The following is a 23571-nucleotide window of genomic DNA, read 5'->3' on the forward strand; positions in this document are numbered from 1 at the left end:
AGTGCCTTAAATAAGCCATTTTATGAGCTGTACATGTTAGGGAACCACTCAACATTTAGTTTAGTGTAAGCCTGCATTAAATGTCATACACAACCATCCTGTTATAGTACTGTTTATATGCATTGCAAGTATAGTTGTCAAGATCCATTAGGCACTGCAAATGCTACTGGCTGCTGAATAATTCCACTTTCATCATATATGTACAGTTTGTATCTTATGTATTATATTATATGGCTCTCAACTAAAGAAATTTGATAGTAAAAATGAGATAAAGTGCAGTCGTTATTTCAGAAAAATTAGTAAAGAACTATATTGATAAAAAAAAATTCAATGAGATATGAGTTCACAGGATTCATTGCATTGTCTTGACTGGAATGTGAATTCTAGGCTACTCTTGCTCTGTTCCAGGAATAAAGTATAAAACTCTACCAATAAAAGGCTGCTATATGATATTCAAACGCTTCTGTATTAGTGTAACACCTCCTACGTATCTCAAACGATAATTTACTAAACATAATATATGTTAATATTTACTGCTCTCGCCGTCTTATCTTTGGGACAGAAATGATGAGACGTTAAACATAGAAATGCACTTTTAGAAGGCGATTTGTTGTCAGTGCCAGCACTATAGAATCTATCAAAATCCATTAAAATGTATTTTTCATCTTTTTAATTTCTGCAGCAAATCTTACAAAAAAAAAATTAAGACATTTCTGAGATGCTTATTCACCCTAGGCAAAATAATAAAAGGCATTTCTTTATATAATATGTGTTTGAGTGTGTGTGATTTTCACAACTGTATTACAGTAATGAGCATTTGTGGATAAAATATGCTTAACTGTCCTATAATGAACCTTGATATTTCTACAAATTATTTTCATTATGCAATTTCTTAGTTAACTCTTCATCACTCTCTATTTCAGCAGCTAATGCTTTATAGAGCCTGAGTGTTTGTCTATGAAGAACTGCAGTGAGTTTCTTATTTCCCCCATCCATGAAGGCTTGAAAAACTGCCTACAACCTGGTTTCTGGGCACCAAGAGATGCTGGGAGTATTAGAGTAGCACTACAGAGGCACAGCAAGGTCACAGGGAATCCCTGCGGTCAGCGCAGCCGTCACACACTCGCACTGGGTGGTCCCAGCCACGAGAGGGCACTGGCCTGGTCTTACTGGAGCAGTTCCCGCACACTCCCTGCCCGCATGCCCTGCAGTGGTGCTTGGACATGCTGGGGATGAAGGGCTTAGCACAGCAGTGGCACTGGGTGATCTCATGATCCGGGATCCAATAGTCTGGTCTCGCAACTCCCTTTACAAAACCTGTATTAAAGGACAAGATGTGCAAACACATGTCATTTGTCACCTCAAACACACAACAATGCATAAGCAAATGAATGTGTACTGGTAACACTCACAGAGAGGGTAGTCCACAGCGGTGGAGACCATGTCGAGAGTGGACTGAGCTACTTCTGTCACTCTGCGGGCAACAAGTATCCGGGGTTCTGTACTGGCCACTGGAAGGGAGAGAATGTATCGTCAACATCCCACACTGAGCAATTAAAAACTGTTTTGGGAAATGCAACACTCAGTCAACTGAACTCAATAACCCTGGGAGAATACTCTTGTGACAAGGCTAAATATTCTCTGCAGACATTAGACAAATAAGCACAGGATCAGTCGAGATGAGAAAATACAAACTCAAACATGCATCATTTTAAATGGTTTATTCTGTGTGTAGAATAATACAGCTATTTTATGCCAGACTTGGATGAATACACTAATTTAGGGTAAGCAATCAATACCTTTATTCAGAAAGGACACTTTAAATTGACCAATAGTGACATTTGTAATGTTACAAAAGATTTCTGTTTTGAATAAATGCTGTTCTTTTGAACATCTAAGACATCTAATAAATGTTTCTTGTGCATCAAATCAGCATATCCAGAATAATTTCTGAAGGATCATGTGACACAAATGAACACTAATGGAGTAATGGAAATCCAGCTTTGCATCACAGGAATAGATTACCATTTTAAAATGGATACAAATGGAAAAAAATGTTGTACATTTCTAATTATGTTTCATAAAAATTCAAAAACAATTTTACTGACCCCAAATTTGATTGTAAACTTTCTAAGTGAAAGAAATACTTGCTGCACATATAATACACATATATTATAATAGGGTTTCCATAGAGAATCAAGGTAAGACAAAAACACGTTTTGTGAGAAAGATTAATGATGTATTTTGTTCATTTTGAATTAAATGCTGTACTTTTAAGACTAGTCGCCAAGATGCTCCACTTATTTTATTGAGGTTTCAGATTAATCTGTTCGCAAAAACTGTCTAAACTGGATTAGATTTTTCAATTTGAAACAAAAAGATGATGGGATAACCACGATAAACCATTTCTGTTACAGAGGTGCAATGAGGGCGGACAGGAAGTGTGCTTTTAAAAGAGAACGATGCCCTCACCCTGTCCAGTGTTCTGCGGTCCTCCTTGCCGGTAACAGGCGTCACACACTCGTACAGGGGTGCCGCCCCAGCCTCTCTCAGGAACAGGCATGCTGTGAGTAGAGCAGGCCTGACAGAAACCCTCCCCACATGCCCGACAGTGGTGTTTCCTCTCCGCCTCCTCAAACGCTCTCTTACAACCATGACATTCCTGAACAGACCAACATGATGTTTAATTGTATTCACATGAAAAAGCAATTAATGCATTTGATATTTTCTTTCACATGCTGTAATTCTTTTTCACATATTCCCAATCCTGCTCCTGCCGATATACTGTCCTGCACAGTTTATCTCAAACCCTAATTAAACACACCTGAAGCAACCAATTAAGGTCTTCAGGATCACTTGAACATTAAAGGCAGGTGTGTTTGATTAGGGTTGGAGATGAACTGTGCAGGACAGTCGATCGGCAGGAGCAGGGTTGGGGTTGGCGTATCAACTTACACTGATTTCAGCATTGGGTTTCCAGTAGGGCGGAGCCACTTGGTCTGTGAGCCAGGCAGTGACAGCTTTGGTTGGGCCTGAGCTATATTCTGACACTGACTGGATTATGTAATTCATTCCATCCAAAACCCGCTGAGCTGCATTCTGATGGTCTGTCTGGAAGGCATCGGTCTACAAGCATATATAAAAAAAAACATTAACCACTGTGAGCATCAATGGAGTCAGCACATGGATGATGATAACACAGAGAATCGGCTCACCCCCTGCCAGACATGCTTGACCTCTGGCCGCACAACACCGCTCTCTGGATCCTGGTTGCCCATCCAGTACTGCCGACTACGGTAGATGATGCCACAGCTGGCACACTCTAAAACATAGCTGTAGAACAAGACCAGGGTTCAGAGCATGGATGAGGAGCAGCTGTGGAGTTTAGTTTTAGTAGAAAAAAAAACATCTCACTCACCCTGACCATGCATACTTGGCCAGACCAAGCCATTGGTTATCTGTAGAGGCAGTTGTTTTGGGTATGACAATCACTTCCTTTCCGCTTTCATAGCACCTCTGTAAATCAGTTTAGTGTGATTTATTTACATGAGAAAATCCCCCTGCACTTTTGCATTGCCAAAGTGTTTTCAGCACAGCAGTGTGGGTCATACAATGAGAAATAAATTTGTGCAAATAGAGAAAATAAGTAATTTTAATAAACAAAATTTCAATGGTACAACAAAATGCAAAACAACCAAAACAATTAATTAAATGATAAAATAAAAAAATAATAAAAAGGAATTTAAATTAAATCAAACGTGTAACAAAACAAATAAAATACGAAAAAACAACAACAACTGTTATCTTGACCTTGACGTTACCTTGCAGATGAGAACTTTATTGTTGTATTGGTGGGCATACTGACATAATCCATCAGCCATGTGTGGGACCGCGTCTTTCTGGTGGTTCATGCCATTTTTACACCGAACGCTAAAGCCGTGTGATTTTGGAAAGGTTAGATAAGATTTGCTAGCTATTAAGTGCTCTTGAACACACACACACACACACACACACACACACACACACACACACACACACACACACACACACACACACACACACACTAAAACAATAACAATTGATGCAAGATCTAATTACATTCTAATTACAGTGCATTGACAACTTTTTGTTCTTTCAGTGTGAATCAATTTTTATGCATTAGTTTTGCATGCTGAATACAGATCCTAGTTGTTTCTAATTGTGAATCATCAAATTACAAAGTGGCTCAGTGTTGATGCAATGAAATTAGAGTCTTTTGTGTGAGAATGCAGACATTTCCTTGATTTACTATGCATCAAAGGGCCACACATTAAAGGGATAGTTCACCCTATAATGGAACTTCTTTCATCATTTACTCCCATAGTTTTTAAGGATATGGGTAACCAAACAGATGATGAGCCCCATTGATTTCCATAGTATTTTTTTTTCTTCCAATCAATGGTGCCCATCAACTGTTTGGTTATCCATATTCTTCAAAATATCTTCTTTTGTATTCAGCAGAAGAAAGAAATTCACACAGGTTTGGAACAACTAGAGGGTGAGTAAAATGATTTTTGGGTGAACTATCTCTTTAAACACAACCTCCAAATAAAAAATAAAAAAACATACATTCAATCTATCGTTTGGAGCATAAAGTGTGTGGATTTGTGTAGTCTTACTTGCAGCTGAGACACACTGATGGGCAAGTGAAATATTCATCAGGAAAGAAGGAGTATATGCTGATTTTGTCATCGGAGATCTCACCACAGAACCTGTCACTCAAGGCCTAAGAGAGAGCAGAGAAGTGAGGTTAGTGAAGAGCAGTTTCAGAAATATGCTCAGTGGTCAAAGGTGAACACATAAAGTACATGCGTACCCTGAACCCAAAAAGTGCTTTAGGACACTTACACCACACTTACTGAAGTACACTACCGTACAAAAGTATGGGGTCAGCAAGATGTTTTCGAAAGAAGTCTCTTATTCTCCCCAAAGCTGCATTTATTTGATTAAAAATACAGTAATATTGTAAAATATTATTACAGTTTAGAACAACTATTTTCCATTTTAATACATTTTAAAATTAAAATTTATTCCTGTGACGCAAAGCTGAAATTTCAGCATCATTACTCCAGTCTTCAGTGTCACATGATCCTCCACAATCATTCTAATTTGCAGATTTGATGCTCAAGAAAAAATTCTGATAATCAATGCTAAAAAAAACAATTGTTCTGCTTAATATTTTGGTCGAAACCTTATTATATGTCTTCTCAGGATTCCTTGATAAATGGAAAGTTCAAAAGAACAGTATTTATTTATATATATATATATTTGTAACATTCTAAATGACTTTACTGTCACTTTTGATCAATTTTACACATTTTGCGTTCAAAAAATTCCAAACTTTTGAACATGAGTTCAATGTTCATAACCCCTAACTTTTGAACATGAGTATATGTTTACTTAAAGCGTCAGAGTCAAACACATCTTTTTAATGGTGCATTTTTGGAACACAAGAGTGTGAATAAACAATGATGACATTTTCATTTTTGGGTGAACTATTCCTTTAAATGCATGAATTTATTTGCATTATATAGAAAATATATCAAAGCTTAAAGGGATACTGACCCAACGAAGAAAATTCTGTCATTATTTACTCAACCTCAAATTGTTCCAAACCTGTATGAATTTCCTTCTTCTGCTGAACACAAAAGAAGATATTTTGAAGAATGTTGGGTGAGTAAATTATGACTGAATTTTTTTTTTTTTTTTGGGTGGATTATCCCTTTTAGCGTATAAATTCTTTTTTGGAGCTACTTTACACACACATACACAAAGAAATGCGTGAGGAGATACCTGTAATGCACTGAACACAATGGCAGGCTGGCGCGGGGCTCGCTGGGATGTGTTCTTCACTTGCTGATTGACTATCTGCAGTAACTGTGAGTAGTCTGTGGGGGGAGTGATGGTTTGGGTGCCCACGTACTGAACGGAGCTGAAGGCGTCTGTGCTCTCCTTCAACTCATGGAAGCGCTTTTGCAGCAGCGTGTCTGCTTGCCCCAGGACAGACACATCTGGATAAGAAAACAAACCCATATTTCTTTAGCCTGACACAGTTCATTGGATGACACAAACAGTTAATTCAATAGTTTCAATAGATGTTTTTCCAGGCATTTACAGTGTTTTTTTAAAGTGGTTTATACAATAAATCCCATGAACCATGATTTACAGCATGCTGAAAGCATGGGGTTTACCCAAGGGCACAATTGTAATTGAGCAGTATTGTGATCTTTGTTACAGTCCACACCTGAGTCACCATGCCTTGGGATTTCCCTGCAGTGTGTTAGATAACTAGAAGCTTAACCATTAAGACATTCAAATCACCTTCCTTCCCAATTCTAATGCCCCAACGTTTTTCTTTTCTTTTGGACAAATGACAAAAAAATAAAAGGATTTGTATGAACATCTGTCTCCTTTGAAAATGCGTCCTAATTAAATATTTTTATTATGCACTAATATGCAGTAATCTTTTATAGAAGCAATAAGACACTTTAAAATGCAATACTGAATAATATTTTAGTTAATATCTTTATCTTTTTGTATTCGTGTTGATTTCATGACTTTAAAAATATTTATACCATATTCAATTATTCAAGAAGTTAAGATTTAATGACTAAATTAAAATATTTCATGTGGTCTGTCTAACAATATGTAAAAAAGCAAAAGGTCTGTAAAGACAGACCTTTTTACATATGGTCTGTCTACCAATATGTAAAAAAGTAAAAAAAAGTATTTACTTTGAATAAATGTGCACACGTTATTTGTTGCAAGTTTTAAAATATACTTAAGTAATTAATTATTGTTATTTTATTATTATTATTTTTAACTTGACAGCAATGAAAGTCTGCAGGTTATTTTTCCCTTATGCACCACATGACTTCATTATATTCAAACTTTTTACTTTTTTCAAATATTAATAAGCAGTGAAATATTTTTTTCTAAGAAATAATAATAAAATAATTTAATTCTTTGTTTCATTATGATATCAGGACAGCTCAAAAAATGAATTTTAATTAATGGTAACACTGTTTTTGATGGTCCCTTCTGAACTATGGAAGGCATTTTCTGCCAAAATTAAATAAATAAATTAAATGATAAAAATGAAAAATAAAACAAGTTTAACCATTTCACAGGGAATGAAAATCATTTAATTTCATAATCAATTTTGTCACATATTTTGCATTCAATTTTCTGTAATGAAATGGTTAAACTTGTTTTATTTAAACTTGTTTTATTTATTTAATTTTGGCAGAAAATGCCTTCCATATACTAATATTCTACTAACAGAATGTGTTAAATGGACCATAAAAATAAAATTAAGCCAAATTCATAAATTAAAAAAAATTTCATCATTTTGGATGGATTGCATTTTTTGTTTTGAATTTTTGATTAAAATAGCACTTTGTTATTGGCCCAGCATATTACAGACTAGATTTATAATTTGACAACAGAGGCAATGAAACAAATCGAAATTCTCATCACTAAGTAAGCAGAGAGAAATAAAAGTTGGAGCGATGAAACAATTCGGCTTGACTGACAACTTGTGTTTTTCCAGTGGGACTCTCCACCAGCCTAAAATTCAGGATTTTTTCAAAGACTTTTTGTTTAGGCCCCATGAGGGTGTGCAGACCCAATCCCTTTGCCCCAGGCTAGTCGTACAACAGCCTTTGAACAACATGTATCAGAAAAATGTTGTATTCATACTAATAAACACAGGTCTTGTAAATGTGAAAGTCTGCTAGCTCTGACTTACCCTGGCCTAGCAGCTGAGTGCGAGAAGTCTCCTGGAAAACTATAACGGCAGGACCCAGGCTGGAGAGAGGCACGTCCAGCCCGCAGCGGTTAGACAGAGTGCGGAGCTCAGGTGTAAAGTGCTTCAGGTAAGCGGCCGACGCACTGCCGAGGAACTGAAACATGTCGTTGTGCAGCCTCTCGGCCCGTGTGCGGTAAACAGCCACGTCTGATACGGCCAGAACCTTCAGCAGCAAACGCATCCGCCGGTTCAGCTGACTGGCGGCACCAAGCAGGCCCTCTGTATCCAGCACGATCAAGCTCCGAAGCGGATCGTAAGCCGCCCAAACGCCCACCGTGCATGAGGATGGAGAAGGAGACGTGGCAAATACCTCCTCGCCATCGAAAAGCACGTGATTGAGAGTGTGGGACTTGCCGTCGCCCGTGTTGCCAAAGATGGAAAGCACTTTAACTCCTTGAGCAGCACTGCAGCCCAACTTCTGCAGAAAATCACCTTCGTTCTTCACCTGAGAGAGAGAAAGAGTATGAGAGACATCAAGATCAGAGCAACTAACTATCTATAGCCACTTTATTAGGTATACTTTTTCAACTGTTCGTTAACACAAATATCTAATATGCCAATGACATGGCAGCAACTCAATGCATTTAGGTGAATGCTGAAGTTCAAACTGAGTATCAGAATTGGGAGGAAAGGTGATTTAAGTGACTTTGAACGTGGCATGGTTGGTGCCAGACGGGCTGGTAAGAGTATTTCTGAAAGTGCTGATCTACTGGGATTTTCACCCACAACCATCTACGGTTTACTGAGAATGGTCCGAAAAAGAGCAAATATCCAGTGAATGGCAGTTCCGTGTTGACGCTAGAGGTCAAAGGAGAATGGCCAGACTGGTTTGGGATGCAGTAACTCAAATAACTACTCGTTACAACCAAGTTCTGCCAAAGAGCATCTCTGGACACGTTGAACCCTGAAGCAGATGGGCTATGGCAACAGAAGACCACACTGGGTGCCACTCCTGTCACGACATTTAGATGGTAGGCTAATAATTTGGCATAAAAAACATGAAAGCATGGATCCATCCTGCCTTTTGGCAAAGGTTTAGTTTGGTGGTGGTGGTGTAATGGCGTGAGAGATATTTTCTTAGCACACTCAAATGGCCTCCACATTCACCAGATCTCAATCCAATAAAGCACTTTTGGTGGAATGGGAGGCATGCATCATGGATTTGCAGCTGACAAATCTTCAGACACTGGGTGATGCAATCATGTCAATATGAACCAAAATCTCTGAAGAATGTTTCCAGCACCTTGTTGAATCTATAGCACAAAGGTCATTTTCAAAATTAGAGGGCAAAAGGGGTCCAGTCTGGTCCTAGCAAGGTACTCCTAATAAAGAAGCCGGTGAGTGTGTATTGTGTCTGTCTATTTATCGGCCAATCTATATATCTATCGGTCTCTGTTTCTATATATCTATCTATTTATCTTAAAGGGACAGTTCACCCAAAAATTACAATTGTCATCATTAATGATGAATGAGTCATCCTGCCTTTTGTGTTCCATTGAAGAAAGAAAGTCAGATGGATTTGAAACAACAAAGGAATAAGAACATAATGACATTTCATTAGGAATCTCTATTCAGTCACAATCTCACAGTGAAAGCAATGCATGCTGGTCCCTGGAAAGACCGTAAACTATCTGAAATGGCACTGTCACCTCTCAAGAGATAGCCACCAGATAACAGTGAATGATTACTATATTGTTACACCATGGTATTAACAATGTACATCAAGAATATAACGGTTAGTCATTATGATTCATGTCCGAAAACATTATAAACCATGGTATCTTCCTTTACATGTCAGTGAGATCCTTACATGTTGAGAAAAGACACCTCTTCCTTGTGATTCAGCAACATTGACAGTTTAGGGTTAGTTTATCTGTGTGTTATTTATATTACACGTATGATAATTAATAACTATCCTGCTCGTGAATCGACAGACACCTGTCAAAGTGTATAAAAACAACAAAGACACTAACTCTTGCATGTGCTTTTTACCTAATAGCTTGATGGCTAACGCAGCAGCTAACAAAAACAAACCTGCAAGCTTTCGTTTTCGTCAACCAGGAGAAAACTCCGTCCATTTTCTTTCTCCTCTTCCATCTTACCAGGCCCAGGCCCAAGACTAATCTCATCCATACCTTTCAGTAGCATTTCAGACATAGTGAAATATTTAAAACCATCCCAAATCCCGGAAAGCTAGTTAGACTACAACTGTCCCAAGACTATTTACTTGGATATCTAGCTGACCTCAAGAGGGCGCTGTTGCTGTTCAATGAGCGCCTTCATTCTGGATTAGTGAGCCCTTTCTGACACCCTCTAGTGGATATTATGAGGAACTGTCGTGTGGCGGTCTTTGTGTGCAGAAAACAAAAGTTCATACTGATACAAACCTGGTCAATACAAACAAATCTCCATAATATAAGCTCTATAATTAGCTCATTATTCTAGAATTAGATAATTCATTTTTGGGTAAAAGTGTTGTGGTGCAACTGCAAACATAACATAATCAGTCAAAAATATTTAATTTTAGTTATAGGATTTCTTGCATCGCAATATAATGCATTGAAGATTAGCTCAACTTTAAAATCCCCTTTAAAAATGCAAAAAAAGTGTGCTCTGCAGAAATCCCTGATGATTCAACAGGACATTTTTTTTGTTCAGACAGTCTTTCCATAGAGCTTGCTAAGGTTCATTAAATATTTGTTAGCAGGGATCTATAAATATCACATGTCACAGAATGCCTTCAAAGTGGCGCCAATGCAGTTAACTGGACTGAAGAGCTCTTTATAAGTCACTTCCATTTCCTTTAGAGGTCAGTCAGGCCTCTTGTCACAATATTTGTATCAATTTGTTATTGTTTGATTTCACTTAAATGGCAATGATAATTACCTATTAATTGTTATTTAAGTGAAATTACTGAACTTATATATACAAGTTTGATAAAAAAATCATCATTAAAGAAGAAAATTTCAAATGGCATTTAGAGGCTTTTGCATCTGAACTCTTCATATATATATATATATATATATATATATATATATATATATGTTTGTATATAGACAATAATACACACACTGCTGGTTGCATGACTGTTGCATTTTTGACTGTTATATAGCCAATAACACACACACACACACACACACACACACACACACACACACACACACACACACACACACACACACATTGTATATATAAACATATATACACACATGTGTATTTGCAACAGTCATGCAACCAGCATGCAAAAATGCTATATAAGAAAATAGAAAAGAATGTCTTCTTGAAAATGTAAAATGCAAAAAAAAATTAGTTTAAAGGGTTAGATAATTTGAAAGTATTATTAGGTCTGTATAGCTACACAGAGTCAATGGAGTGATAGGAAAATAAATGTGTAACGTACAAGTATAGGCTACACTATGTGGCCTTTATTAGTGAGATGGATATAGCCTATAGCCTATTTATTAATTAAAGCTATTTAATAAAGCTATGTGTTATTGGTCAGTGCCTACATACATTTTCTGTGATTATCTCTAGTAGCCTAACGTTATGCAGTAAGATGAACGGACGCTGTCTTTATGTTGTTCTTTCTGCCATCGCTATCTAAAAATATTCCCATTTCTCTACGAATCAAAAAAAGCTACCAACATGAGAGCAAAATACTGACAGACAGTTCAGCAATCCAACCTTGAATTTACAGTAGATGTTTTGGGTTACCCATGCAAAATCAAGGCGGGACTATTATACAGTTAACCGTAGTGCATTGTGCTATTTGTAGTACACGCACCGCTTCCACCTTGAAGACATCGCGGAACTAAAACTACATTTCCCGTCACTGGCCATCAGTCAGTCGCGCTCCCATTGGCCAGCGGATCCAGCCGCAGCCCCAGAGAATGAATGAAATTGAAATTGCTGCTATATTACATGTACAATACCGGGGATCTGCAGTCTTACATTGTATCATTCTATATCAAAATGGCCACAGTGGTCCAAAATCCTCTGAAATCGTAAGTAAAAATAATTCTATTTTAATGTTTTTGAATGCATGTCATGCAACAAACAGCGTTCGTTCAAATTCACAAATATGGAAACATCTTTAAAAAGTATAAAATGCCGGCGAGGTTTAAACTACGAATGCATGCTGTAATGCAATAAATCATAATGCATACGACGACATTTTGTCATCTGGGCAAATATGGCATGTTCTAAAGTGCATAGTCTCGGGTGACATTTCTGCATATGCACAGTGATATGGAGGAATGTTGAGAATGTTGACCCGGCGTCCCTGGTCAGTAGCCTATTGATCGCTAGGAACTTACAGTTGTTGGTATTGGGATCGGAGAGTTCACTGGTCATCGAGTCTCAAGATAAACGATGCCACTCGAACATTTTTGCTTTCCTTTTGTATAGAACGATGTCAAACAAAACGAACTGGTATGCTGTCTGTTGACTATAACAGCGCTGTCTATGTGCAAACTGCCTGAACTGGAAAATGTTGCAATTTATCACACTAACCATGTTTCAGTGGTTATATTGCACACGCTGATCACATTGGACTGTATATTGCTACAAAATCACATGCATCTTGAATATGAATTATTAGTGTTATTGTTTTTAAGTCGAATGCATGTTAATGCATGATATTTTAGTGTGCGTGGAACATTTGGTATCTCGTATGCGCCGTTGCATCCATCAATGCACATTCTGTGAAGTTTCCATTAGATTCCTTTGTGCACACTGTCACATTTTTTCGGCGTGCGGCACGCAGACGCCACACGGGCTCAGTGCCAAAAATTGCTTTACATTCGTCTGCTAGAGACTGGGACCTTCGGAATGGGGAGACGTGTTTGAATTCGGCATGCAAATGTGACTGTAGCTTTCATATCATACAAAGGGGAAATTGCACCTGTGCCGGGGTTTTAACCCCGGAGGTTGCACCACGATTGCCTACCTTGACCCATTGCAAGCACACAACGTCTTCATAACGTTGTTTTTTTGGTTGCAGTTTGCAACGTCGCGTTAGTAACATGTTTGTATTAGGCTACGTTTGGAAAAAAATAGTCTACCACAACCAGGCCACAATACAAAGCTTGTGGAATATTATGTCTACTTTTGTAACTTAAAAAATGGCACAACGGGCACAGTTGCCAAACATCTGACTAAAGTAAAATATTCATATTATTATGTGGATATCATTTCAACTTTGAATGATCGCACGAGACAGCCTACGTTTCCCACTCGCGCAAAAACCGTTAACTGCCTAGAGCGGCGCGCGCAGGATTCAGAGTCAGACAGGAAGCAAGGTTTATGAGGTAAGACACTTTTAGGCTATAGCTCAGACAAATTATAACTCAAAATGTGTCAAAAATAACAAATGAGTGTAATATAAGTGAAATAACAGGTGTTAGATAGCGGTACAATGCCGGTTATTCACATTTAGCCTAACAACACGAACAGTTTTGACATAATTTGAATTTAGACAAATATGTTGTAGATATACATACTTATTCAAAAATACCAATTAAGTGAGACGGAAGTGTAGCAAATATACATGATATAGTTATTTTAAAAAATATGAAGAGATAGGCCTACACCTCACATAGGCCTACCTTTCTAATTGCACACGAATGCCATTCACGTAAATGCTAACCAGGCATTAAACGCTAATTTCTTGTCCATACTATACATTAACCAGTGTTGAGTGTAATTAATTAGCCTACTAAGCAATCTATTTACTATTTACTGTAATTTAATTACTTTTCCCTTGAAAAAGTAAAGTAAGGGATTAGGCTACTCTTAATTTTTCTGTAATTAAGTTACACTTTAGGCCTAGAGTAGCCTTGTTTTAGTAGAACCTTATTGTAAAATGATGAGTAACGTTAATCGAATACTTTTTAGATGGAGTTATTAGTAGCTACAGTAATAGCACTGTGGAATATGTAATTAGTAAGTTAATCCAGTAGGTTAATTAATTTCCTTTTTAGAGTAACTTACCCTGCACCATAACTTACCTTTATAGTTCTTATGAAGTGTAGCAATAGGCAGGCTACTCTCTTAAAAACAAATCAAGTATTTTTTGGACATGTATTATCATCCATCATTTTCTTTGAATTAGGCCATGTTTTTTTTAACACTTTACAATAAGGTTCTATCATTCCTAACAATGAAACATAGCCCAGGCCTACTTCTGAAGCATTTACTGGTAGGCTACTTGATGTTAATTTCAAGATTTACCAATGCATTATTAAAATCAAAAGTTATATCTTTTAACATTTAATAGACCCCAGCTAACGTGAACTAAGCCTAACCCTAACAGTTGTAACTAAGGTTAACAAAAAATAATAAATGCTGTAAATATTGCTCATTGTTAGTCAATTTTAGGTAACAAATGGGACCTTTGTTGTAAGATTGTAATCATTCAGTACTAGATTAACTTCAGTTTTCTGTAAAGGAATAAAATATCTGTAAATCTGTAGTTTTGATCCAGTGACTTGTCCAAGTAACTCATACATGACAAATCCTGTAGTATAGGTTCTCTTTGGTTCGAACTTCTGAGTGTGTGGTGAACTTTGTTGTTGAATGTGGACAAATGTTTTTCAGCATGTAAAAAGTCAGGTGTGCATCTTGGTGGTGTATTTGAAAAATTTGCATGAGAAACATGAATGAACAGAAAGAGGGGCAGCAATCAGCTTCTGAATTACTGTGATGTTACGCTCTTCAATATCCCTCTTCAAAGAACCCAGTTAAAGTGCAGTACTTCTGGAGCCATGAGGAGATATGAGTTGAGGAGCCAATCTAATTTGCATTACTAGCTTTTCTAAATCACTATTTTTTAAGAGATGGTGATTAAATTATGCCTGCCTTGATTGCTGATTATCTGCTAACTGGCATGCCTTCACCAAAATGATGACATTTTATTGGGAATCTTTGAATCATTGAATTAGTTTCCCTCTGTTCTCGTTGTGCTTTTTTCCTCTACTGGTCCTCAAATCTCTCTAGTAATTACTCAGGTTCACTTACTGTCTATATTTTCTCCTCTATCTTCCACTATCTCTCTCTGTCTCCTAAAGTGATGGTGCCCTGTCTCTCCCAGTCATTTCATGGGATGCGGAATGCGGACTTCTTGGATAGTTATTCCGCTTTGCCTCACTGATCTGAGAAAAATGAATTCTAGATAATTCTTCACACTGTCGCTCTTAAGCCGAAGACTGTCACCCTGCTGTAGATCCTTCCTCCCCATCCTTATACCCAAGCAACCTTTTAATGTTTGTTTGCATAAGCAGCCGCAATTCTATAAGGGCTTCTTTTTTTTTTCTTTTGAGACTGGTGGGCTGTTCCTCATTTCACTCACTCACTTTTTTTTTCCAGAGAGACTCTCTTTGTCTTCAAGAGGAGAGAGAGAGACACAGATAGGTATTTTTAGCTCTATGACCTATTTCTCCAAAGCTACCTAACTCACTGTCAGTCATCACACTGTTGCTCAGGGATCTTATAATGTGCAGCTAGCATGTATAGTCTATATAAGTGCACTAGTGGAGTTGCAGTTGTTTAGAAGGTTAGAGAGGCACGGGTGTGCTCACTCACTCTTTTTTTTTGGGAGGTGAAACACCTTGTGGGAAGCTCATCAGATGTGGACAGAGGGAGGGTGTCGCTTGCTGATGATTCAGTCATGTTAGTGTGAACGTCTGAGTCAATAGTTTTGAGAATAGGAGTTTTGGCTGTGGAAAAATGTATGGATATTAGTATAGTAGAAGTTTTTTTGTATTTTTCAGTATGATAAAACATTGGTTTACATTTTGGTGAATTGGTTTTTAATGTTAATTTTATATGATCTCATTTATATGTTTTCATACGATTAGCTTACAACCCACTTATGGTTAGGTTTGGATTCTTTTTTAATTTTTTTTTTTTAAATTATGTTTCCTTACCAATCGCATTATACAAATTCATACGATATCGTCATCTAAAATAGTTAACGGCTCACTGAAGTGCATTGGAATGCGCAGCTTTGATTTAATTTCCACTGAAACAGGAAACTAAGTCGGGACATATTTAATAGCTCCTCCCACTTTTCAAATACCCAATAGCGTTTCATTTACCTCAGAGACTGCCAGAACTTGCCAGCACCATGGAAGCGAATCCGAGCGCTGATGATACGTTAAAGTCGAGAGAGAATTTGATTGGACAGAACAGAAGATGTGATGAGAAGATAAAGTCAGTGGTGAAGTCATAAAAATCTGTGATCCATTTTAGCGAAAGTGAGAGACTGTAAGTTTTGAATGCTTGTATCTCCTAAATGCAAATTTTGTCATTGTTTTGGAACACACCAGCTTATTCATAACCTTAAGGCTAACATTTTTAACATATATTTCAGGGGGTCTTAAGTTTTCTCCTCGTGTCGGTAAATATGCTTTAATGAAAATAAATGATTTTACCATTTATTTTCATTAAAGTATGTTAGTGTACATTGCATTTGCCATCAGACTAGACCCAGATATCAATAGGCTATAATATCACTGATTTCCACCCTAGTTGCTTGCTAGGTTATTGGTATTGGGTGCTTACAGGCTCAAGTCAGAAATGTACACCCTGGAGTCTCTATAATGTTCTGGACATTAGATGTGGTTCGGGTCCTTCCATCAGTGTAAGTGTATGGGATTTTTTTCCACCCATTTTATCATCTCCCAGGCGAAAATTGTAAGACCTATGACTTTGAAAAGTAATATCACACCTCTCCTCAACAAGCCACATGGTTTGAGCTAGCTTTTTCTTACATTGATTGAGAATGTCTTCAACTTCTGGCTGTTTTCGATGGGATGAATCTCACTGATATTTTGAGCTGGTGGTCTGCAGGGTTTACTGCATAACATAATCAGAGGCTGGCCTGAGCTGAGATTGCCTATAGGGCAAAGCTTTAAACAAATAATGTGTCTACAGCCTCTAGCGGATTATAGTAAACGTAAAATGTCCCTCAGTCCCTCAAATATATAGCTTCTTTAGGAGGTGGACATCTGCACCCATCAGGGTATTAATACATAGACTTTTTTTGGACACACTTTGAATATAGAACTTGAATATTCTACATGGGCATCTTCAGCCTCATGAGACTGTGTGTACTTTGTACTGTTGAGCGCCTTAGTGTGTGTCAGTGTGTATCAGAACATGCATTTGAAGCAGAATAGCAGTGTAGTCCATTGCTAAACGTGGGTCCTTCAGAGGAGATTTATAGCTGTTCTTCTTTCGCCTTTATTAGGTGGATACATCCTCTCCCAAGATTTCAGATATTATTAAAGTGCAGAGGGTCGAAATATTCATCTCTCTACCGGAAAAAAAACTGTCCCACTAGCCATTTTCACTGGAGATCTATATGAATACTCGTCTTAAGGATGGTCCAATAGGGAAACATAAAGGCTTAAATACAATCTGCGAAGAGCGTGATGCAAGAAGTGGATACTGGAAGGAAAATGTTCTAAGTGTACGGACTGAGCTCACAAATCAGTTGATGGGTCCCCAAATATGTATTTTATGCAGTGAAAATGTGATATAGTCTTATAATAAGCAATGGGATTTACCCTGCAGTACAAGTGCACCTGTAAGCATCCCTGTCCATCCTGCAGTCTTTTCAAGCAGTGAAACATGTGGCAGGACATCAGGTCCATGTTACACCACAGGCAGCGATTTATGTGAACACACAGCCTGTGCCAGCAGGGCAATTCAATATAGTAGACAAATGCCTGTGAGGATATATGGTTCTCTTGTCTACAGCAGTGAAGGATCCTGGGTGTTCCGTTTGAGAACGGGTGTTCGCTATAGCATCACGGTCCACTGTGAAGTTGAACGCAGGTGTCTTTAGCAGACAATCTCTGAAAATTCAATGAGCATCTTCAGGATTAACCCTTTCGGCGAGTACGTCTCAAATAGCTCATTTGGTTCTGCATGCAAATGAGATGTTTTGACACTTTTTAAAACTGAAACTCCTCTCCGAGGTAATACCGATGAATATGGAAGTCATTTCATGCTGCTTTGTGCATCCTTGGATTTGTGCTTGGTAAACTATAATGAATTCTCTACTGATAGTGGTTGTGGGTAAATTCTTTGACTTTGTTTAACGCGTTTTTCATTGACAAATTCATATGAACTTAAAAATACTAACATTTTGCTGCATTAATGTGAAGCAAGCAACTGTTCTGTTCTGCATGCAAGCTATATGTCATATGCAACCTGTTTTGAAATAAATGTGATTTTCTCCTCCTAATCATTTCTTCATCACATAGAGAAATAATGTACTTGCTCTGATTTAAAGAATCATCTTTGCCTACTCTGTGTATGAAGTCAGAAAAGATTCAACGCATCCTTGAACACTTGAGAGAAATGACGCTTAAAGTCACGATGAAACAGAAGCAGCGACAGATTTTTTCTTTTGTATTGTAACGTGTACCGAGTATAACAGATTTTTTTTTATAACAAAAAAAGAAAGAAATGTGGAGACTTGGTTGTTGATTGGATTTTGAGATGAGGGCATTGCACCTAAAAATGAATGCCAGCTTAGGGGTGATTGTGGCGTGGCGGGGATTAAGTGGACAAAATCATTGTATAGGAGGAAATTGTCTGACATATGTCTTCAGAATTTTTGTGTTAATTTTTTTTTATTTATTTTTATTTTTATATTTTTACCAGAAAATCAAGTCAAAAAAATTGCAAAGTAAAAAAAAAAATATATATATATTTTTTTAAATGAATACATGAATCGTTCAAAATTAGATCTTGCAAATTAATTTTTGGTAAATTTTCATTTTATGTCAACTTTAATGGGATCAAAATACAGAAAGCATGTATGTCATGATGTGACACCACAGTTATTCAGCCCCTTTTCTCAACAAAAAAAGTGTTTTGATATATAATTATGCGCTAGTAGCTAGTGTTAAACAATTCATTTTTATTGCCAATTAGCATATCTTGTTAAACATTATGATGCATAGTGACTAAACCTTTTTGTGCAAAATCAATCCTCGGATGGAAATGGATGGTGACAGAACAGGGTCCAAATCTCACCAAATCAGACACACCAACTTCAATTTACAATGATATTACTACTCATTTGTATCATTACGATACCGTTCTTTACTTCAATGTTCATTTTTTTTTAGCATACTGGCTGTTCACTGTCCGACAAGCATTTTAAGTCGATAAGATTCATAAATGTTTATGTAACATTTGGCCTCCTCTAATGCAGGGCTGAGTTTTGACTATGCATCTGTTAATGTGCTGCAGTTCTTCCAGTACTCAATACGTTAGTCTTCAGCAGGCTGGAGGAAATGTTGCTGCACTTCTATAGAGGGAGAGAGGCAGATGAAGAAAGAAATGAGATAAATCATTTGACTGGGTAGAGTAGTGAAAAAGAGGAGGGAGGGGTAGTGGGGCGGATGACGAAAAGGGAGAGGTGCTCGAGGAGGTTGCTATTGCAAAGTGTAATCTACAGTGCTGATGGGGGATGGGCGTGCCAATATCCTCTTTTAACAGTCCTAAGCTCATGGAAATACAGTGGGCCACATCAACATATTAGTCAGCCTCCACCATCAGTGGCACCAGCCACAGAAATCCAGTCCTTTACACCCACATGTGATGCTAAGATCCACTTACAATGAAGTACCATATAGTATTCTTTGAAGTACCTTGGACTGGTATTACCTGGCATCTGATGTTGTGGTACTGCCGCTGTACTTTTTGGCAAGTAGAGTTTAGGCTTATGTAAAGATTATCTGGCACAGTTCATGAATAAGGCATGCTGTATGACATTTTAAAAAGCATTAAAAGCCCAAATCCCTTTTTTTTTTTTTTGCTTTTTGCTGAGAGCTATTAGAGATCTTATATAAATTATTATCTAACATATATATCATGAAATAAAGTTTCTTTCAATCATATCAAAGTGCTCTTCTTTTGATTCTCTTTCTTTTTACATCAACTGTCTTGATCATCTTACACTCTAAAAAATGCTGGGTTGTTTTAACCCAACTTTGGGTCAAATATGGACAACCCCAGCCACTGGGATACATTTTTTTCATTACATTTTTAACCCAACGTTTGGGTTTGTCCATATTTGACCCAAAGTTAGGTTAAAACAACCCAGCATTTTTAGAGTGTAACTAAATCTGACAATAAAAATTGAATGTGACGTTATTTTTCAATTGATATATGTATTATTTTTCTTGTTATGAGAAATGTTACACTCTAAAATGTAGACCCTTTCTACAGTAATCTTATTACATTTACACAAATTGTAGAATGTTTATTGTGAGAAAGATATCACAATAAATAGGTTTAGGTCCAGCGACTCCTTTCACAGAGTAATTGTTAAAAATAAATAAAAAATAAATACTTTATAAATGCTTTAGTTTAGAAGTTTAAGGCACTATGATGCATCCAATTCATGTGGGTGCAGCTACATTCTTCAAAATATTAAGAAACATAATATTAAGATATTGTTAGTAATGAAAACCTTGTGACCCTAGAGCATATAAAATAGTATTACCCAATATTTTTCAATCTATATGAATATTGCATAAATGCTATCTTTATTATACTGATAGTTACTGGTTACTAAATTACTAAATTAAAATTAGTAGCCTATATTGTGTTGTTTTTTGTTTTCTCTTTTTTTCTAAGCATGTGTGTGTTTGTGTTCAATCACTTGGGAGTCTATGTACAGTAGTTCAACAGGAGTTTGATATTTACTGACTCAGTGCAGCCTCTAGAGGGAGCTCTCTGTTACTTTTCAAAAGGACAACTGTTAATTGAGACTAATTGGCACTGTAGGGAGTTTTCTGGTTGTGTGGTGAGTATAATGAGGAATACACCAGTAAGTTTCAAGACAAATTTGGACAACATCTCCCTCTGCCTCCTCGCTGGTTTAAATTAAATAGGCTACAGAAGAAGAGCTAATTTTGGAGGATGTTCTATTTTTGAGGGTCATAGTTGAGCTTTGCACAGGAGTGACAGTGTGGATGCTCGAAGCGCTCCTCTCCAATCATTTATTTTTTTCCCCTTCTCTTTTGGTTTGGGGAAAAGGCACCATGCTCTTGAGGTTCTTAGCAAGTGTGTGTGTGTCAGCCTGGCTTTCTGTGTGTAAATTGTAAGTGGTTATTACATGCAGGCATTCATATTGTATCAAGCATGCGTTATCAATGCTGAACACATTTTATTGCAGGATCTGACATGTTGACAATTCCCTGTAATGGCTTTAGCTGCAAAGAAAGTGGGCAGCAGCTACCAAAAATAGCTTTAAGAAAGTAGATTATAATTTGGAGGCTTTCTTTCATTAGCCTTTGCTTTGATATATGCTTCCAATATAGCAACACTGTGCAGCAAACTCAAATGTAATGAAAATTCAAGAGTAATTGCCTCAGATGTATCTGATTAGATCTGTGCATTTGTCACTGATGCTGACAAATTGAAGTCCGGCCTGAAAGGTTTTGTCCATATTCTCTTTCACAATAACATAGTCACTCACTTCTATTAACTCTTTCCTCGCCAGTTTTTTTTGTGTATGTGCTTAAGTTTCCAACCAGCGCCACTGCGCCAGGATTTTTGATCATTTTCACAAAACTTTCATGGCCCCCAGAATATATCCCATTTTTGTCAAAGACTACGTCCGGATTGGGTTCTGAATGATGGTCAAAACATGGCGCTTTTCAAATACAATGACGCTGGTAGTGATGATTCTGTCTGACCAATCAGTGATCTGCACAGTGTGTTCACGTCACATTTTAGTGTCGGTACGGTACGCTTGGTACTGAGCTGAACCGTACCGTACCATGCAGTGAAAGCGCCACAAGTGAGCCGTACCGAGCCGAGCCATACCGTACCATGCAGTGAAAGCGCCACAAGTGAACCGTACCGAGCTGAGCCGTACCGTACCATGCAGTGGAAAAGCTCCACAAGTGAGCCGTGCCGAGCCATACCGTACCATGCTGTGAAAAAAACGCTAAAGCGTGCCATACAAAACCGCGCCGTATCGTACCATGCAGTGGAAAAGCACCAATAGAGTAGATTGAACACCCCTAAAGCTTCACAGTCCTATAGCTCTCCCTGGGACAACATTTCATTCAGTAACATTAGGCAGTTTTGATTTATATGCTTTATATAATCAGTGAAATCAGTGAATCTTTAATCAGTGAAAACGTGGATTGCCAGAAAATTCCATCAATGGCAAGGAAGGAAAGAGTTCATGAAATCCATATAATAATAATAATAATTAATAATTCATTACATTTATATAGGGCTTATTCACAGTCGAATATTGGTCACCAATGATATGAAGAATTGTGATTAAACTACAGAAAGAAATGCAGGGAACAGTTTTGATCGAGCAAATTGGAATTCACAGAGTTCGGCCTACTTTCAGACTGTATTCCATATGGCAGGCTTTCGTTCGTCTTCCAGCAAGACACATTTCACAGCTTTCAAGGCCACTGCCACAGTATAATATAATGAGATTGTGTAAAAAAGCAAACAAACTGAGAGCGGCCATTTTCTACAGCTGTCAACTTATTACTGAAAGCCAGACTTGTTCCACTAGCACACACACAGGAGGAGTGAGGTGATGGAATTGAGAAGGGGGGCTTGACGGCTCTGTGCTCAGACTAGAAAGAGGCAGAGGGGGGAGGGAGCATTGGCTTGAACCTCAGGGGTGAGTTGCTTTGCATTTGTGTCTTTTTGCACTACCCATTTCCTTCTAAGGCTTTCAGGTCTCTGCCCAAGTCTACATCACAGTAACTCACTTTTACTTTAAATTATTGAGAAAAAATAGGCATTCTATCTGCATGGGTCAGGAAGGACTTGCCAACATAATTGAGACAAGTAGGACACGGTCTCCAAGTAGGACAAGAACTGCCATTTAAAAATAAATATAAGGAAACAATTATCAATATGAACTCATTGTTTATATTATATTATATTATATTATATTATATTATATTATATTATATTATATTATGTTATATTATATTATTTAGTTTATATATTTAGATTTCAATAATACATTTATAATTTTTATTTTGTCAATAAAACTATTTAATTTAAGAAAATAATACATTTTTAAATCACTTTTGAAATTGATAAATAAATAAATGTTTAACTGTTTATTTCAATGTCAAAAGCTCATTGGCTGCTCTGCGTGAACTGTCCGATGACAATGTGACTAGCAAAGAAACGAAAAACAATAAGTGCTTTGTAAAAATGCAATTTAATTCAGTGTTTCATTTAAAAAGTATTTAACATTTTACCCTAAAAAATTGTAGTATTTATTACTGTTACTACATTTCCTATATTTTAAAACATTAATTAAATAAACTGTTTAAATATGTCCGTTTATCAATTTGATTTATTTACAATTTTATTCATTAGTACATCATGATTGTACATAAACCAATTAAATTTCTTTAAAATATATATATATGAATGCTTTTTTATATGGCACGTGCATTTTTTTGTTTTGTGTTGTTTATTTTAATGAAGTGAAAGATCAGTATTATCCTTCATTATCAGTACAAAAACGATAAAATTCAGTGAAAAAATGCCAGTAGTGTGTCTTTTTTGTGCATAAATAAAGTATGCACATTTTGAACTCTAGTGTTATTAAAAAAATGTCATGTACTTCCATAGTACGCATTCAAAAATCATGGTGTCATGGTATATTATTTAATATATTATTTTTTTATTATATTATA

General features: G+C 37.0%; 2 protein-coding genes across 3 annotated transcripts in view; one reads left to right on the plus strand and one right to left on the minus strand.

Annotated features, from left to right (window-relative positions):
* Window positions 1–741: 741 nt before the first annotated feature.
* LOC120478698 (zinc finger FYVE domain-containing protein 1) lies at window positions 742–10097 on the minus strand. The gene is made up of 11 exons (XM_039670732.2): window positions 9884–10097; window positions 7790–8294; window positions 5833–6050; window positions 4659–4765; window positions 3822–3930; window positions 3419–3516; window positions 3216–3333; window positions 2956–3126; window positions 2473–2662; window positions 1413–1511; window positions 742–1317 (listed from the first exon to the last, which is right to left on the minus strand). Exons 1-11 carry the CDS (start codon window positions 10004–10006, stop codon window positions 1085–1087), a joined length of 1971 nt encoding a protein of 656 aa, XP_039526666.2. The 5' UTR covers window positions 10007–10097; the 3' UTR covers window positions 742–1084.
* Window positions 10098–11725: 1628 nt separating this feature from the next.
* dpf1 (double PHD fingers 1) overlaps window positions 11726–23571 on the plus strand; it is a 45639-nt gene continuing 33793 nt past the window's right edge. For both annotated transcript variants that reach the window (XM_039670730.2, XM_039670731.2), the window contains exon 1: window positions 11726–11853. In XM_039670730.2, coding sequence (XP_039526664.1) covers window positions 11744–11853 — 110 coding nt within the window. In that variant the 5' untranslated portion in view covers window positions 11726–11743. The remainder of the gene's footprint in view (window positions 11854–23571) is intronic.

This window comes from Pimephales promelas, chromosome 16, assembly GCF_988280905.1.
Source record: "Pimephales promelas chromosome 16, fPimPro1.hap1.1, whole genome shotgun sequence".
NCBI classification, from domain to species: domain Eukaryota; kingdom Metazoa; phylum Chordata; class Actinopteri; order Cypriniformes; family Leuciscidae; genus Pimephales; species Pimephales promelas.

Excerpts from the sequence above, each read along its gene's own strand:
- LOC120478698 (XM_039670732.2), bottom strand. The coding sequence starts at position 10,006 with ATGTCTGAAATGCTACTGAAAGGTATGGATGAGATTAGTCTTGGGCCT. Across the intron at positions 4,766-5,832 it reads TTGTGTTCAGTGCATTACAG|GCCTTGAGTGACAGGTTCTG; the intron begins GTATCTCCTCAC and ends GCTCTCTCTTAG. Across the intron at positions 3,127-3,215 it reads TCAAGCATGTCTGGCAGGGG|ACCGATGCCTTCCAGACAGA; the intron begins GTGAGCCGATTC and ends ATATGCTTGTAG.